The sequence below is a fragment of the Leptopilina heterotoma genome, unplaced genomic scaffold (assembly GCF_015476425.1).
Source record: "Leptopilina heterotoma isolate Lh14 unplaced genomic scaffold, ASM1547642v1 Lhet_278, whole genome shotgun sequence".
In the NCBI taxonomy this organism is placed as follows: Eukaryota; Metazoa; Arthropoda; class Insecta; order Hymenoptera; family Figitidae; genus Leptopilina; species Leptopilina heterotoma.
This window is the reverse complement of record NW_025110986.1, coordinates 3,764,001-3,781,350: the sequence shown is the minus strand read 5'-3', so window position 1 is coordinate 3,781,350 and position 17,350 is coordinate 3,764,001. Positions and strand designations below refer to the sequence as shown.

Sequence of the window (17,350 nt, the reverse complement as noted above, 5' to 3'; positions counted from 1 at the left end):
TTCTAGAGTCTTTGGGTAAAATAATATTTGCCCAACTTAATAAGCAGAAAAAAATGGAATCAAGAAGTAAGACCGTTGAAGACTGGCGATGTGATGCTAATTGTAGATCCATTGGCCCCTAGAAATAGTTGGCAAAAAGGAATCATCGTTGAGACTATCCCAGGAAGTGACGGAAGAGTTTGGGTGGTGAGAATTCGAACAAAGAGTGGAAACATCCTCACACGTGGAGTTGCAAAGGGCATAGTGTTGGCTGCCGAAGAGGAGAAGTAAGATTGTTAATGACAATCCTTACTAAAGGGGGAGGATGTTGTCAACAATAGTTAGACAGGAAAGATTTGGTGTTTAGAGGGAAGGGGAGAGAACGCCCGACGAAAGGAAGGAGAAAAGTGGGGATCGCCTTCTTGTGACGAGCCAGTTTGGGTTCAATGACCTGAGGCGAAGGTTCTTGAAAATTAACATGTCCCTTTAAAAATGTATAATTCGGTTCGGTGTTTATAAGTGTTGATCGGTGATTTTTGGAGCAAAGTGTGCTCACTCGGAGTCGCATTTGTCGGTGTTCATACTTGATTTGTTTCATGTACTTGTTTTCGGAGATTTTCATTGTTTTCTTAGGCAGTCACGTGGTGGAACGCGTCGTCAGTGAAAAACGTTTTTGACCAAAGACAGAGTGTATTTTCTTTAAGGACCAGGTGGATTAAAAAACTGATTTAATGTTAATTCAGCCACGTTTATGGAATTTTCTAACAATTAATCTTAAATATTTTTGACACCCAAAAGGGTTTGTTCATGTGAATTAGAACCTATTGTGAAATAATAAAACCTCGTTTTCTTTCTAATTTAATTTAAGTTAGTGTTATTCATTCATTATCATAATCACCTGTTATTTTCCCGGCTTAATACTTGTGTGTGTTACAATAAGTATGTGTGGCATAAAGAAAATACAATATTTGTAAGACGTGCCGATAAAGAGGAAGTTATAAAGATCAATTCGATTGAAGATATAAACCTGTTAAAGGAATGACTATCGCCTGTGCTTTCTCATCCTGTGTTTTCTGGTGAGATGTCAATGTGCTCCGCATCTGTTGTCTCAAAGGAAATATCTGCGTTAAAGATTTGCCATATCAACATAAATTCACTTAAATCTAATATAAATCTTTTACGTGCTCATTTGCCGTTGAGTGAATTTCATGTTGTTTCAAATATGAAACGTGGTTAAAAGAGGATATTAGAGACAGTATGATGAACATTGATAATTATAATTTAATACGCAGGGATAGAGAGAGTAAACGTGGCGGTGGAGTTGCGGTATATGTGAGGAATGATCTTAATTTTAATGTTCTCTATTCATCTCCTAATGAATTTGATAATTAACCTGAATTTATTATCATAGAAATCTGTAACAGGGGAGCACAGACCAGTTGCTATTTTGTGTGGCCTGTCAAAGGTCCTTGAGAAGTGTGTTCATAATCAATTAATTAAATATATAGAAGCTAACGGTATTCTTGATCCAAATCAATCTGGATATAGAAAAGGGTTAAGCACTCAAACACTTTTACTCAAGATTACAGATAACATACTATATGCTATTGATAAAAAGAGAGTAACTATAATTATTTTCTTTGATTTTAGTAAGGCCTTTGATATGGTTCCACATAGTCTTTTATTATTAAAATTAAAAACTTTTGGTCTGTCAGCCTCTGTTTTGAAATGGTTTGCATCCTATTTATCTTATAGAAGGCAGTCTGTTTATGAACAGAATGGTTCACCATTCTGAGTGGGGCCGAATTGGAACAGGCGTTCCACAGGGTTTCGTATTGGGTCCTTTACTATTTATACTTTTTACGAATGATTTGAGAAGTGTTCTTCAGCATAGTAAGCATATGTACTATGTTGATGATTTGCAAATTTACGTAGAGAGTAGCCTTGATGAATTGAATAAAAATTTAGCACTAATTAATGAGGATGTTAAAGCTGTTTATGAGTGGGCAAAGTTAAATTAACTTAAAATTAATCTTGATAAAACTTATTCAATGATTATTGGTTCATCTTGGAACATAAGTAACTTGAATTTAAATGAGTGTCCTCCCGTTAAGATTAATAATATAGTTATACCTTATGTACAATTGGTTAAAAATTTGGGGGTTATTTTTAATCTAACTCTTTCTTGGGAAAAACATGTGGGCCACATATGTAGAAATGTTTATGCAACATTACAACAATTTAAATCAAATAGAAAAGCTCTTTCTACTAAATTGAAAACCCAACTTGTTTCTTCTCTAATACTACCTCATTTTGACTATTGTTGTGCAGTTTATAACGATCTGACAGATGTACATGATAGTAGACTAGAGGTACTTCTCAATTTGTGTATAAGATTTATTTTTAATTTAAAACGGGATGAACATATTTCTCCTTATCGTGAAAGACTGGGATGGTTAAATGTAAAAAATAGACGTCTATTGTTTATTGGATGTTTAACATATGTTATTTTAAATACGAAGAGACCTCTTTATGTATATGAAAAATTTGTTTGTAGAAGTCAAATTACTTTGAGGGAAATAAGGTGTCCTAATCAGCTAAGGGCACCTCTATGTCGAACGGAAAAGTATAAGAATTCTTTTGTTGTTACGGCTGTAACTTTGTGGAACTCTCTTCCATGTTATTCTATGTAAAAGTACTGCGTGTGTTTAAAACTTTAATTTTAATATCTTTGAACTTTCATAACTTTTATAACAGCAGAGTCTTTTTCGTTTGTATGTTGTGTGCTTTACTATTCTTTTCTTTTTTGTAGACTCTTTAAGAGTTAATGTTTCTGTCTTAATCATTGTTATGCAACTTTTGATTAAGATGAAATTATGAATTCTTATTATATATGAATAATGTATATTACGTATTTTATTGTACTTTAAAAATTGTTCTCATGGTTTTCCTAGAACAAAATAAAGGAAATTCTAATTCTAAATTCTAATTATTTTCTTAATCAATTAGTTTTAATAATTAAATATGTAGGTAAGTCCACGTAAGATTTACCTATGACCTTAAAATACGGTTAAACATATTTTTTTTCTTAATCTTTATAGAAAAATATGAAATACGTATTTTTTTATTTTTGTTTAATCGCCCAAAATTTTCAAGTCATGAATATTCGAAATTTTTGATTTGTAACTGTAGACTGTTCAGTAGCTTATAAGTCTGAAAATATTGAGTTTAAAAAAAACTTGTCAAAAAATGAAACTTTTAGTTTTCTTTCAACTTTTAAAAAACGTAAAAAGAAATTTTTTTTTTCATTTTTCATTTAAAAAAATTTTTTTTTTAACTTTGGACCCGATTTAAAAATTTTTTTTAAAATTTATTTATACTTTATAATATACAGAAGATTTTCCAAAAAGTCCCGAAGTGGCCCGATGCGTTTAATGAGTTTTACAAAATTTTCAAAAATCACGTGCAATCCCCTATTGAAAATCCCCATATGGGAAACCACATGGGAAACCACATGGGATCCTATGTCAAAAACCATGTAAAACCCTACTTCCATGAAGGAAACCACGTGGTTTACCATGTGGTTTCCCATGTCAAACCATATGGGAAATTGAGACAGGATTTTAGTTAGGAATAGACATGGGGAATTTGAACAGTTCATCTATGCATAAAACCATATCAAATCCCACATGTTTTTCCCAGTCAAATCCTAAACCGAATCCCATGTGAAAAACAGTATCATTTATTTATAATTATTTTCCCAAGTCAATCCCCAAGTGAAGAACAGTATCATTTATTTATAATGATTTTCCCATGTCAAATCCTAAACCAAATCCTATGTGAAAAACATTATCCGCCTTATTGAATATCCCTACATGGGAATCCACTTGGAATTTTACAAGGGATTTCACATAGGATTTTATATGGGAATTGACATAGGATTTCATGCAAGATTTCACCTAGGATTTAATGAGATATCACATAGTATTTTATTAAAGATCCAATGAAGAAATTTTCAAAGGATTAAAAATTATTTAATAAAAAATTAAATAATAAATAGTATTAGTGTTACAAGTCATCAAAAAAGTAAAAAAACGATCATTTGAAACACGTCCTCTCTGCTACAGGTTCTCAGCTTTTATATACTTCCAGAATCGTCTGAACAGCGAGAGAAGTAACTTTCGCCACCTAGCGGTGAAAGTATAGGAGCGACAGTAATCTTTAACATTACTAAGGAAACCATGTGGAATACCACATAGGATTCCATGTGGTTTCCTACATAGGGATTTACATGGGATTTTACTTAGGAATTCATTTGGGAATTTATTTCTACTTAAATTCCTAAGTAAAATCCCATGTAAATCCCCACGTAGGAAACCACATGGAATCCTACGTGGTATTCCACATGGTTTCCTTAGTAATGTTAAAGATTACTGTCGCTCCTATACTTTCACCGCTAGGTGGCGAAAGTTACTTCTCTCGCTGTTCAGACGATTCTGGAAGTATATAAAAGCTGAGAACCTGTAGCAGAGAGGACGTGTTTCAAATGATCGTTTTTTTACTTTTTTTATGACTTGTAACACTAATACTATTTATTATTTAATTTTTTATTAAATAATTTTTAATCCTTTGAAAATTTCTTCATTGGATCTTTAATAAAATACTATGTGATATCTCATTAAATCCTAGGTGAAATCTTGCATGAAATCCTATGTCAATTCCCATATAAAATCCTATGTGAAATCCCTTGTAAAATTCCAAGTGGATTCCCATGTAGGGATATTCAATAAGGCGGATAATGTTTTTCACATGGGATTTGGTTTAGGATTTGACATGGGAAAATCATTATAAATAAATGATACTGTTCTTCACTTGGGGATTGACTAGGGAAAATAATTATAAATAAATGATACTGTTTTTCACATGGGATTCGGTTTAGGATTTGACTGGAAAAAACATGTGGGATTTGATATGGTTTTATGCATAGATGAACTGTTCAAATTCCCCATGTCTATTCCTAACTAAAATCCTGTCTCAATTTCCCATATGGTTTGACATGGGAAACCACATGGTAAACCACGTGGTTTCCTTCATGGAAGTAGGGTTTTACATGGTTTTTGACATAGGATCCCATGTGGTTTCCCATGTGGTTTCCCATATGGGGATTTTCAATAGGGTCACGTCTACAGACTACAATTTTTAATAGATTTGAGTGTTTTTGTTTTAAATAAAAGGATAATAATTTCTCAAGATATCCCTTCATGCAAACCTGAGAATATTCAATTGTTCATCATTTTATTTTAAACTCAAAGTTAACAAATTAATTGTGTACTTTCCTTTAAAAATGAACGTTTATTTTTTTATTTCGTTACTACACATGTCCTAAATCAGTTTGAATTAATATAATATGATCTTCCGATAAATAGTAAATCATAAAATAATTTATCTAAACCGTTATAAACAATATTAGTTAACAAATAGTTAAAATAAAAAAATAAACATTTAATGCAATATTAACTGTATTTATTATAATTAATTTAGGGGAGAGTAGGCTACATTGAACCAGCGTCAACAGTGAACCACTTTAATTTTCTGAGAAATGACTGAGTGAAATTTTTTCTTATTCAATATATAAGTTAGTTTTACCGAAGCAGACTATGTCCAAAAATTTCCGGCACATAGGTTTATTATTTAAAAAGAAAAACTAAAAAACACTGTTTTTCACGTACAAAACAAAAAATTGGGTGGAATTATAATGACGTTTTTTATTGAAATAGGAAGTTTTAAAAATTAGTAAACTTGTGATGTATTTCGCTTAGGGTGTCAACTTCAATATTCCGATGTGATAAAGAATTTTAAACCTTACATAAATTTATTATAAACAATCGTTGTTGTGAATGTCATGTGTATACAGTGAGTGCGGCATCATTGAACCACTCGAAAGAGCAAAGAATTTTCAATTTTAAGAGTTGTAAAGTTGTCTGCTCTACTAATTAGGGTAACTGTGCCAATTATGGCGCGGTTCTGGTTTAGCCGTCTTTGAAATAGAAAATTCAAAAATTATAATGAAAGAAGTAAATTTATGGCTTATTAAACTAAAAGACCGTGTCATATAGATAATAAAACTTTTATAAAAACTTTATAAAAATTAATTATTTATACAAAATTAAAGCAATAAGAATTAGGATTAAAAACGTCAATTATGGTGCGGTTGAGTCAATTTCGGCGCGCCAATTACGGCGGGGAAAATAACGTGTATTTAAAGGTTGTGTTGCGCGCCATAACTGGAGCACGCACATTCAATGAAAATGTGCCAATTATGGCGGGGCACAATTTTTGTACTTAAATAATTAAACCAATAATAGTTCAAATGTGTTTTTTTTCGTACAATTATATCGAGTAAGGTCGAAAATAACTTTTTCTATCATTTTCAAATAACTATATTATTCTAAAATAGTAAATAATTCTATTTTTTACAAAGTCGCCATAATTGGAGCACCCGCCACAATTGACACACTTACCCTAGTAAGAAAAATACTGGAAGACATGCTTTCATCACAATTAGGAACGAGATAAATTTAAACTGTCACTTTTTCTACCTAACCTGACATCGAAATATATTAATCTCCTATATTAACAAATAATAACTATTTAACAACAATTTTATATTTTTTTGAGTGGAAAATAAGTAAGTGGAAATATTATTTTCGAAGTAAATTGTAGTGTTTTATTAGAGGTGGTTCAATGTAGACACACATCCTTCAAAATAAGAAAAGTGTAGCTGGTTAGAAAAAAATTAAATTTCATTATTTAACCATAATAATTTGTGTTTGTGACGTGTGTATTAACTAAAGGAGTAGGGGAGACTGGGGTAAACCCGCTCACTTTTTTCAGATCGAATATTAAAGTTCGTCTTATTCCCGTCTTAAGTATGATTTATTATTAATAATTTATGAGTTATATAAAAAATTCTATAAACAACAAATTGGTTTAATAAATAATGAACATAGATTTCATGAATTACAACTATGGATTTAAATAGTGTTATATTTTATTAAGAGAAAGTGAAATGTAGTTACAATTTTGGTTTTAATAAGTCATAAATTGTGTTATTGTTGAAATATAATACGTGAAATTATTTTATTCTAAATTTTAAATTTAAAACTAAGTGAGCGACTTTACCCCGAGTGTATTCCTCACATTTCAGAATAAATTTAATTAAATCTTTTTAAAATAAGACAAAACTATATATGTACTTCGAAGAAGGACATCCAATGGCAACAAAAAAAATTTGCCAGATAAATTAATACTCAAAAATAATGATCGAAAAACTTAAAAATCCAAAATACGTTTTTTTTCTGACACCTCTAAAAACATTTGATCGTTTCTGATTCTATGTTGAATTCATGAAACTAAACGAAAGTTCGTTAATATAAGTTGAATGTTAAGTACTATTCACAGTACCAATATTTCCATCTTAAGTTGAGTTCATAGCGTCAAATCGCTAGTGAGCGGGTTTACCCTGTGCGCGGGTTTACCCCAGTCTCCCTACTTCAGTTTTATTTTCATACAAAAACCTGATCAAAATTTGTAAAATTTAATTAGTTCTTGGACTTTATAAAAAACCTGGTTCAATGTAGCCTACTATCCCCTACCTTAATTTATAAAGGATCTCGGACGTTAAAGATTATTTAACTAATTTTTTATTTTAATTTTCAAAACCATAAGGAAAGAAAATGAACAAATAAACATTTAATATAAATATAAAATTTTATTTAATATAATTGAAATTTTGCAATGAATTTCATTATTTAGGATAATAACTGAATCCGCATGTAAAAATTTTATTATTTATGAAAATAATTGAATCATTGCGAACAAATTTATAAAAAATTTGTAAATTATTAAATTTCTGTAAAATTTTTATTATTTATGAAAATAATTAAATGTTTGCGTAGAATTTTATTAAAATTTTTTTTAAATAATTGAATTCTTTTAGAAAATTTTATTAAAATAGTAGATATTGATAATTATTGAATTGAGGAAACTTATCGAAAATAATTGAATTCCTCCGACAAAATTTAATTAAATTTTTATGAATAATGACATTTTTCGAGGAATTCAATTAAAATTGTATTAAAAATAATTGAACTTTTTTGCGATGAGTTTTATTATTTATGATAATAATTGAATTCATAAAGAGAATTTTATAATTTATGAAAATAATTAATTAAATATATGGGTCAAAATTCCTCAACTGCCTAGGCCAAAAAATGAATTTTCTCTAAACTTTGCCAAAATGTTAATATTATTAGTAGAAGTGTAAATACAAATTATTATTATTGAATTTGATAAAATATTTTTTAAGTTACGGAGTTTCAAAATTTTGACTTTTTTGAAAAATTTTGTTTAGGGTTCCGTACCCGGTAGGAACCCTATTAAAACGGTTACGGAAAATGACCATGTACCCCCCCCCCCTATCGCTCACAGTTTTTCATCTAGAGCGCTAAAAATTGGTACACGTATGTATTTTCACGCGTAGATTACACAAAAAATATAGCGAACGTTATTGGAATTGATCTTCATAGAGTTTTCCGCGACAAACATCAAATTTTGTCCGTTTTTCGCAAAAAACATCAAATTTTGGCCGTTTTTCGCAAAAAAGGCATGTACCCCCCCTGGCGCTCACAGTTTTTTACCGAGAAAGTTGAAAATTAGTATGCATATGTATTTTCAAAAATGGATTTCAGGAAAAATATACATAGCGAACATTTGATTTGATCTTCATATTTTTTCAGCGAAAAACTCAAAGTTTTTAAAAATTTCGTCAAAAAAGCGTGTATTTCACCCTAGCGCTCACAGTTTTTTACCTAAAGAGTTGAAAATTGGTACACTTATGTATTTTCACGTGTAGATTACAGGAAAAATATACACGGAGAGAAATTTATAGTAGTGGGTAACATAATTGTGGTTAGGGTGACCATCTTTAATGCTACGTATACAGACAGCTATCTAGATAGTCACCGTTACCATCAATATCATCAGGAGTAACATCTTGGTAGTAAGGGGTAGCATAACTATATTTTTTTTAGCATCTGTGATGGTTGGCAGTAGCATAATGATAGTATCGTGTAACATCATCTTTTTAACATCAAAATCTGACTATCCATTTCTCTCAGTGTAGCGGAAATGATTAAAATTGATCTTCATAGTGTTCTAAGCGACACAATTCTTAATTTAGTGGACTGGCATTAGGCATTTTTATTTATTTTCACGTGCAGATCTTATAAAAAATACAGTGAAAAGAATTGGAGTTCTTAAAGAATTATTTATAAAATAAATTATTTGAATTAAAATTAGTTTTAACTAAGGGTACGGAACCCTCGGTTATAGTACGAGTCTACTCGCACTTGTCCGGTTTTTTAGATTTAATATAGTGATAAGTAAAATTAATCAAATTAAACATGTAAATAGTGAATTTTAAAAGGTTTTTTGCGAGATAAAAGCTGGTGATGAAAAAAAATTGTTTTCTTTCAATTTGACTTTGAAATTCAAGGTCAAATTCTTAATTTCAATATATCTCAAAAACGGTTTTTTATTTTTTTTTCTTACCTATCCCAATGGAAAACTTACCTTTTTTCCTATGAGATACATTGAAATTATGAATTTGACCTTGAATTTCAAGGTCAAATTGAAAGAAGACAATTTTTTTCATCACCCTTTAAAAATAACTATTTACATGTTTAATTTGATTAATTTTACTTATCAATATATTAAATCTAAAAAATATTTTTTCAAAAAAGTCAAAATTTTGAAACTCCGAAACTCAAATAATTAAAATTTTTCAAAAATCTAAGTTCTTTAAAATTTTTAATTAAATTTAATTAATTGTGAAATATTGAAGTAAAATTATTCATTAAATAATTTCTAAGTAATAATTTTATGATAATTAAGGGCGTGTATCGGATAACTGCATGTAGCGCATGGTTGAAAAGGACTATACCAGTCAGACAGCAGTGAGAGGCCTAGAGGCGCTCACTGTTGTCTGACTGGTATAGTCCCTTTCGGCCATGCGCTACATGCAGTTATCCGATACACGCCCTTAATTGTTTAATAATTAAGTTATAAAAAAAAATTATTGTCAGAAATAGAAAAATTTGAAGGTTTTATATTAGAATTCGAAACAAAAAAGACTCAATAATTCAGAAATTCTTATGAATTTTAGAAATTAAATTTTTTCAGCACTTTTAATAAAAATCCCTGACTATTCCCTTAATTCCCTGACCTGCAGAAACTCTGTTGAATGCTTAAAATTTGTTGGTGAGATTGGCCCTAAGATTGTAGGGGAGTTTGGGGAATTGTGGGCCACACTTTTTTTTAGCTCAATATCTTACACACAAAATTTTTTTTTTAATTTTCAAATTTTTCGTGTCAGCAGGAGGTATAAACTAACATATATCATAGTCAGTTTCCCAAAATTATCACTTAGGGGAGTGTAAGGTATGGTGGCGGACACTTTTTTTGCGTCTCTCTCTCTCTCTCAAAAAACAATATTTTTTTAAATTTCAAAAGCAGGCAGTTGCTGACATCTATTAAGCATATTTCTGTCAGAAGCGGCTGTTAAAATTTAAATGCAGTGAAATTTTACAGCTCTTGGCGCAAAAAACTGATTTTTTTTATTTTTGAAAGTTGTAAGGTATGGTGGCGGATTTGGTGTATTCAACTAAAACATTATGTAGATGTTAGAATCATTTATTAAAACTACTAGAAATGATGAAAAATAACAAAAAGAGAAAAAACTGATGATTTTACATTATAGAAAAAAGTTTCACTTCAGTTATGGTTACAATTTGGACATGTGAAGTAGCTGGTGACTGTTTTAACGCAACTAGAATAAGAGAAGACCGCAAGTGTCACATATTCGAGAATTGTTGCGTTGGAGCACAAGAGGCATTAGTACACAAAAAATGCAAAGACAATTGAAACTCGTGCAAAAAATGATCCGCCACTGTACGTTAAAAAAATTGCGCCATCATACCTTACAAGCTATTGATGAAAATATGATGGTGTTACTTTCATATACTGCAAAAAAAGGGAGTTAAATTTTAACTCCCCCGGGGGGTCTATAAAAGTCGCACCCATTGGGGAGTTAATGCCAGGAGAGTTAAATAAAGAGAGTTAACATTTCACACCCAAATGCTAACTCCCTAAGGAAAAAATAACTCGCGCGGGTGTTGAATGAAGGGAGTTAGAAATTAACTCTCTTTTGGAGTTGATTTTTAACTCGAAAAATTTCACTCCCAACTCCCGAGTCCGTTAACTCCCTAAATTTTTTACAGTGTACAGCGCGAATTGAGAAAAATGTAAAATACAAAAAACTGTTGTCCAAGGTCTAAACAATACGTTCCATACATTTACCAGACTCAATTTTCAAAAAATCTTCACTCTGGCACTGTTATCACACTTATCGAATAAAACTTTTTATTTTTTTTCACTACTTTTTATTCAAAATCACTTAGAGTACAAAGCACGCGTTTGATCATTAATACTACTGCATATAAAATGTCATCACGATAAAATACATCGACCATAGTGATAAGGCGCTTCAGATGTGACGTTACATGCCAGATTTGACAAGTCCGCCACCATACCTTACACGCCACGATACCTTATATTCCCCTACCTTAAAGAAATTTCAGTTTTACCAAAGAGTGCAATTTTATGATTTTTAAAAATGTTGGGGCATTGTAGGCCACTGCCTAAATTGAGTTCAAAATAAAAAATAACGATGAAATATATTTATTGCATGGTTAGAAATATTAAAAATGTTTAAAATGTTTAATTATTAGTTTAAAATTCGAAAAGAAAAAGTAAGAAAATAAAATTAATCGGAATCACAATTAATTAATTACAAATTTTTAATTAAACAGCTTTATCGCATGAATCGCAATGAAACGAATTGTTTTTGTTAAATTACTATAACTATGAGTAATTTTAATAATATTTGCAATTAAATCGCCAAAAACAACAATAAATACTACCCCTAAAAAAGTGTCCCACAATTCCCCAAATGCTTCATTTTACAAAAAGCTTTGTATTATTTATTCATTTTAATTTGATGCAAAGTTTTTTTTGAGTCAAAGTACTAATCCCACACAATAATTAAAAAAATATTTTTCATAATTTATTCTTGAAAATCCTTGTAAAAACAATAAAAACATTAAGGTCCAAAATAAATATTTGAATGCAACTTTTCAGGTGATTTTTGTTTACGGTTTATAGGTAATTATAAAGTTGTAAAGTAATGAAAAATGTAAAGTAAATGAATGTAAAGTAATGTAAATGTAATGTAATGTAATGTAATGTAATGCATTTAAGGGGCATTACCCTAGTATTTAAGGGGCACAACTAATGTGAGTGACTGAAAAAACGGTGATTTTTATGAATTTTTTTCAGGGAAATTATTGCATCTATTTTTTTAAAGTTTTGTACATGTATATTTCTATAAATAGTGAACATTTTGTAATTTTTTTAAAGAAAAATATCTTTTTTTTAAAGAGTTATTCTCCATCTCCTGAGTATCAAAAAAAAAAAGTTCTTCTACTGCTGCAGTGATTGCGGCCTTCTCAGTGACTGAAAACAAAAAAACCAAAAAGATTATTAAACTAGAAGATATTTACCGTACAATGACCCTCGGATTTTAAAAAATATTGAATTGCAACAAAATGGCGGAGTTTTGAAAAAAGCTTTTCAATTTCGCCAAAAAAATCCGATGGTTCTTGGCATCCAAAAATTTTATTTTTCATCCAATCAAAAAACTGGAGCCTCATTGTACGGCAAATATCTTCTAGTTTAATAATCTTTTTTGTTTTTTGATTTCAGTCACTGAGAAGGCCGCAATCACTGCAGCAGTGGGAGAACTTTTTTTTTGACATTCAGGAGATAGAGAATAACTCTTTAAAAAAAGATATTTTTCTTTGAAAAAATTACAAAATGTTCACTATTTATAGAAATATACATGTACAAAACTTTAAAAAAAATAGATGCAATAATTTCCCTGAAAAAAATTCCTAAAAATCACCGTTTTTTTCAGTCACTCACGCTAGTTGTGCCCCTTAAGACGAATTATTATACTGTGTTTTTAAATGTGGCATGTTCGATAATTAACAATTTTTTAACAACAATAAAAGAGGGTTAAAATATGACAGAAAATGTAAATTTGCTATCAAAGAAAATACAACCCAACCCTTAGTCATGGAATCAATAATGTTTACCGTAGAATAGGATTGATTTCTGCTTGATTGGTTGATTGGTGGTGCAGGCGAAGCAGCTCCATGAGTAGTTGTATCCACAGGACTGTTGGACCTCTGACTATTCCCAGGACTGTGAGTCGTGGTATCCGGAGGTGATCCCTGCCTCATCATAGCCGACTGCGCAACATTCGCCTGATTACCGGCCGTCTGGGTCGAAACTGAATGCCTCGCCATCAATGGACAAATTTGCCCCTGTCCGGATTTCTCCAAAACAGTCGTACTACTACTGGCAAGAACAAATTGTTGTTGTTGCTGCTGTTGTTGATGTTGCTGCTGTTGCTCGAGTCCTTGATCCGAAGATGGAGAATTAACAGTACTTTTCGGTGATGGCGACTTCCCTTGTATCATTCCACTCAGAATATACTGATTGTGATCAAGATTCATAGTCTGATCGACACTATTTCCATTCCCCGAGGCTGTTGACTGAAAACTTGGCATTTGATTATTAGACACCATTGTCGTCTGCTGTTGTACAATGGTCGTATTTTGCTGCACAAACGTAGTGTTCTGTTGATTCGGCGCAGAGGAAACGGCGATATTTTGCGTTGTACCACATGGTACCATTAGGGTTTGTCCATTCATTTGAATGAATTTCTGTTGACCTGGAATGTTCTGCGGACGAACCTGAGCAGTGTTGAAGGTTACTTGTTGATTTGGACTCACGTTCGCCAGTATTGGACTCAATTGATTGTTGAACGATGTGGTGCCATTGACGAGAAATTGACCACTGTTTGGCGAGAGGAACTGAGCACCGGGACTGTGTTGCTGAATAATCTTCCCACCGGTTGCTTGTCCAGCCCTAATCACCATACCCGCTGGTCCAGCAGCTAGGATACTTTGACTAGGACTAAAAAGACCGCCATGACTCTGTACCGGCGTGAGGACATTCTGACCATTGACATTCTGAATTTGTAGTTGCATTCCCATGTTACCGGTGTCTTGTAAGAGGGTCGCTGTTCCATCGGCTGACATGACCATACTTCCTAAACCGGGTACAATGTATTGCTGAATTGTAGGGAAGTTTTGCACCATGCCGGTTGTGCCGTTTAGCAAATTCACTGGTTGTAGGAGGTTTATCTGTTGTGTTGGATGCGGATTTGTTATTAACTGTTGGGTGTTAAATTGGGAAGTGGCTCCGGTTTGGCCGTTCATTACCAGCTGGGCTGGCGCTCCGCCTTTTCCGGGTACAATGGTCAGTGCTTGTAGCATCGGTCCACCTAGACTCTGAGTTTGGAAGTTCTGTTGAGCAAAATTCGATTGCGATTGCATCAACATACCGGCATTTTGCTGTGAGGAAGCAATGTGCAACATGGATGCAACCGTTTGGGAATTGCTCTTGCGTTTCTTGTAGGATTTTTTCTTAGTGATTCCTGATTCGGGGGAGAGTAGGGAATTTTGGCGATTTACGTTTCTTACTTCTTGATTGGCGTCGATAATTGATTGGGCATTTTGGAGAACGTTGCCGGTGGCGACGGCTAAGTGGGGAATTTGGACATTTTGATTGATGCCGTCCATAGTCATCACGCCCGGTTGTATGAGAACTGGGGTCTGTATTGTTGTGTTGACAAGAACGGTTGGTTGACCAATTACCTGTTGAGCGACACCAACCGCTGGGATTACTTGACTGACAGCGCCGGTGACGTTGGTCACCATTGGCGAAACGGACAATGGTGGCATGGCACTTGAGTTAGAAATGATTTTTGGAGGTGGTGGCGCCATTACGCCGCCAATTCCCGAACCATTGCTAGCCATTATTAGTTGTCCGCCACTCGAGACTAAAATGTGTCCCGGAGGTAGTGTCGAACCCACCGAGTGTTTCAAAATTCCTCCAGATGTTAGCACGTTATGAACTTGAACATTTTGTTGTTGGTTCTGCTGATGATGGTGATTCTGCTGGTTCTGATGTTGGTTCGAATGATGGTTAGGATGTAGGTTCGGATGTTGGTTCGAATGTTGGTTCGGATGTTGGTTCTGATTTTGATGTTGGTTTTGATTCTGATGTTGGTTCTGGTGTATAGAAGCGCTCGCTTGGGGTACTTGAATACTACTAACGACACTCTGCACCATTTCCAAGGGAGATTTAGAAACGGTCATTGGTGGTTGACTATGGACTATTGGCATCGTGCTTTGATAAAGAGCCGCCGATGTGTATGGCACATTGACCGGTTGCGGCGTCTGTTGTGTGGTCTTTCCAGAGAGAATATTTGGTATCGCCGGATTAGGAATTCCAGATGGTGTATTAACGGAGACTGTCGCCGTGTTTGCTCGGCCGGCCAGAACCGAGGTAATTGTGTTACTACTGACAGTGTGTCCACTGGCCATTGTGGTAATCACAGATGAAGCGTTGTAGTTCAACCTAGGTCCGGAATTAACAGTATGCGGATGGGGATGATAGCCCTCGAGAACGTGCCTGGTAGTCTTTTTTGGCGCCTCCAAAACGGAACTGTAAGTGGAAGATTGGTACATATTTGGAGAAGCGTCGTTCGTTTGACACGGAGTTGCGGGAGATCGATTTTCGGAGTAAACGGAGGACTGAGATGGCTGTTGTCCAGGAACGATTGAAGGGGATTGAGGAGTCAATTGAGGGGTTAAGGATTGCGGCACATGGGTCGGCAGAGAGTGAGGTGTGGGAGGTTGGGAGTAACTACGGGGAGTTGACGGTTGAGAGGATATCAGACTCTGTGGAGTTTCAGGTTGGGAAATGCAGGAGGTTAAAGAAGTCGGTGTCTCGGGACTGTTGGTTCCAATCGGTGATCCGTGACTCGTGCTCACGGTTCCCCCTTGAATCGGCCTTGAGTCAGTTTGCTGATTTGAGAATCTCTCGCTAAAGGTTGAGGAAATTACCGGATCTTCGCATTGATCGGAATGTAGCATGTACTGCCGATTTTGGTATTTGTACAGGTCCTGCGATGATTGTGCATCGCCGCTCGATACGCAGCGTTGGGACGAGTCGGAATCACTGGTGTTACTACCCGAATTGGGTGTCATGCTGCTGTGCACCACAACCGGCGATGTGGGATTGTTCTTCATCGAGCTGTACACACGGGAGGAATAATTGTTGTCGTACATGTCGCAGCATCTCGAACTGGTGGGACTTGTGATTGAGGAAGGCTTTGGTTGTGGAAGATAAGCATGAGAATTAGACGTCGTTTGGGGTAATTTCGAATTGTGGACCGTGACCTGCGAACTACTGACGCCAGTCTGTCGGGATATTGTGCTATTTAGGAGAGCGGTCTGCTGAGCTAGATAACCACTTGGATCGTCCAAGAAGGATGGTCCACTTGTGTTGACCGTGGAGCCGATTTGATTCCCAGTCTGTTTCTCCGCGAACTCATCGCCCGAACTTGGAGTGGAATGGTCCAAAACCATATTTCGGAAACGAACAGGCCCTCCCGGATAAAGTGGTCCCATATTTCCTAGTTTCCTCTTCTTTTTCTTGCTAAAGCCATCTGAAAAAAAGATTTAAAAAAGTTATTCAATTGAAACAATTTAGAAAACGTTAATTAAAAAAACTTTCGGTAGGTTTTTAATAGGGGTCTTTTATATGTGAGTACGAAGTAGATAATTATTCTCCAAACGCGGGGAGACAAGATAACTCAAGACACTAATGAATCCCTCCGTTAGTACCATATAAAAGTCCTTTACTTTCCTGGCTTCCGATGCCATGAACTGCAGGGCTTTTAAAGGGGAATTGTCATCATTCCATACTCTGGCGTCCATTACGGATCATTAAAGTACAGAAACGTAAACCGATTCTAGATTTATTGAAATGTTTCTCCTCTCCCTAGTTCCTTTAAATGAAACGTTTCTAGAAAATTAATGTGTCCCGTTTATAAAATTGCTAAATTGCGATCTTTGGTAAAACATCTTCATTCAATTTCATTTACCATTCCACTCTTGTAGGATCCATTCATCATCAGGGATGTAATCATATGAAAATTAGAGGTTTGTGGGAGATGGTCAGATGGGAAAGATTAGTTAAGTTTTCGCAAACTTATTCTTCTAAATCTCGATAAAATTCTTATAATGTTTGATTGTAGTTGAAATGCATAAAAGAA

At 33.8% G+C, this 17,350-nt stretch overlaps 1 protein-coding gene across 7 annotated transcripts in view; it reads right to left on the bottom strand.

The window, feature by feature from the left end:
* Nucleotides 1-17,350, bottom strand: part of LOC122504074 (mucin-17-like) — a 1,014,141-nt gene that overhangs the window by 63,734 nt on the left and 933,057 nt on the right. For all 7 annotated transcript variants that reach the window (XM_043614967.1, XM_043614968.1, XM_043614969.1 and 4 more), the window contains exon 5: nucleotides 13,254-16,741. In XM_043614967.1, the coding sequence (XP_043470902.1) occupies nucleotides 13,254-16,741 (3,488 nt within the window). The remainder of the gene's footprint in view (nucleotides 1-13,253; nucleotides 16,742-17,350) is intronic.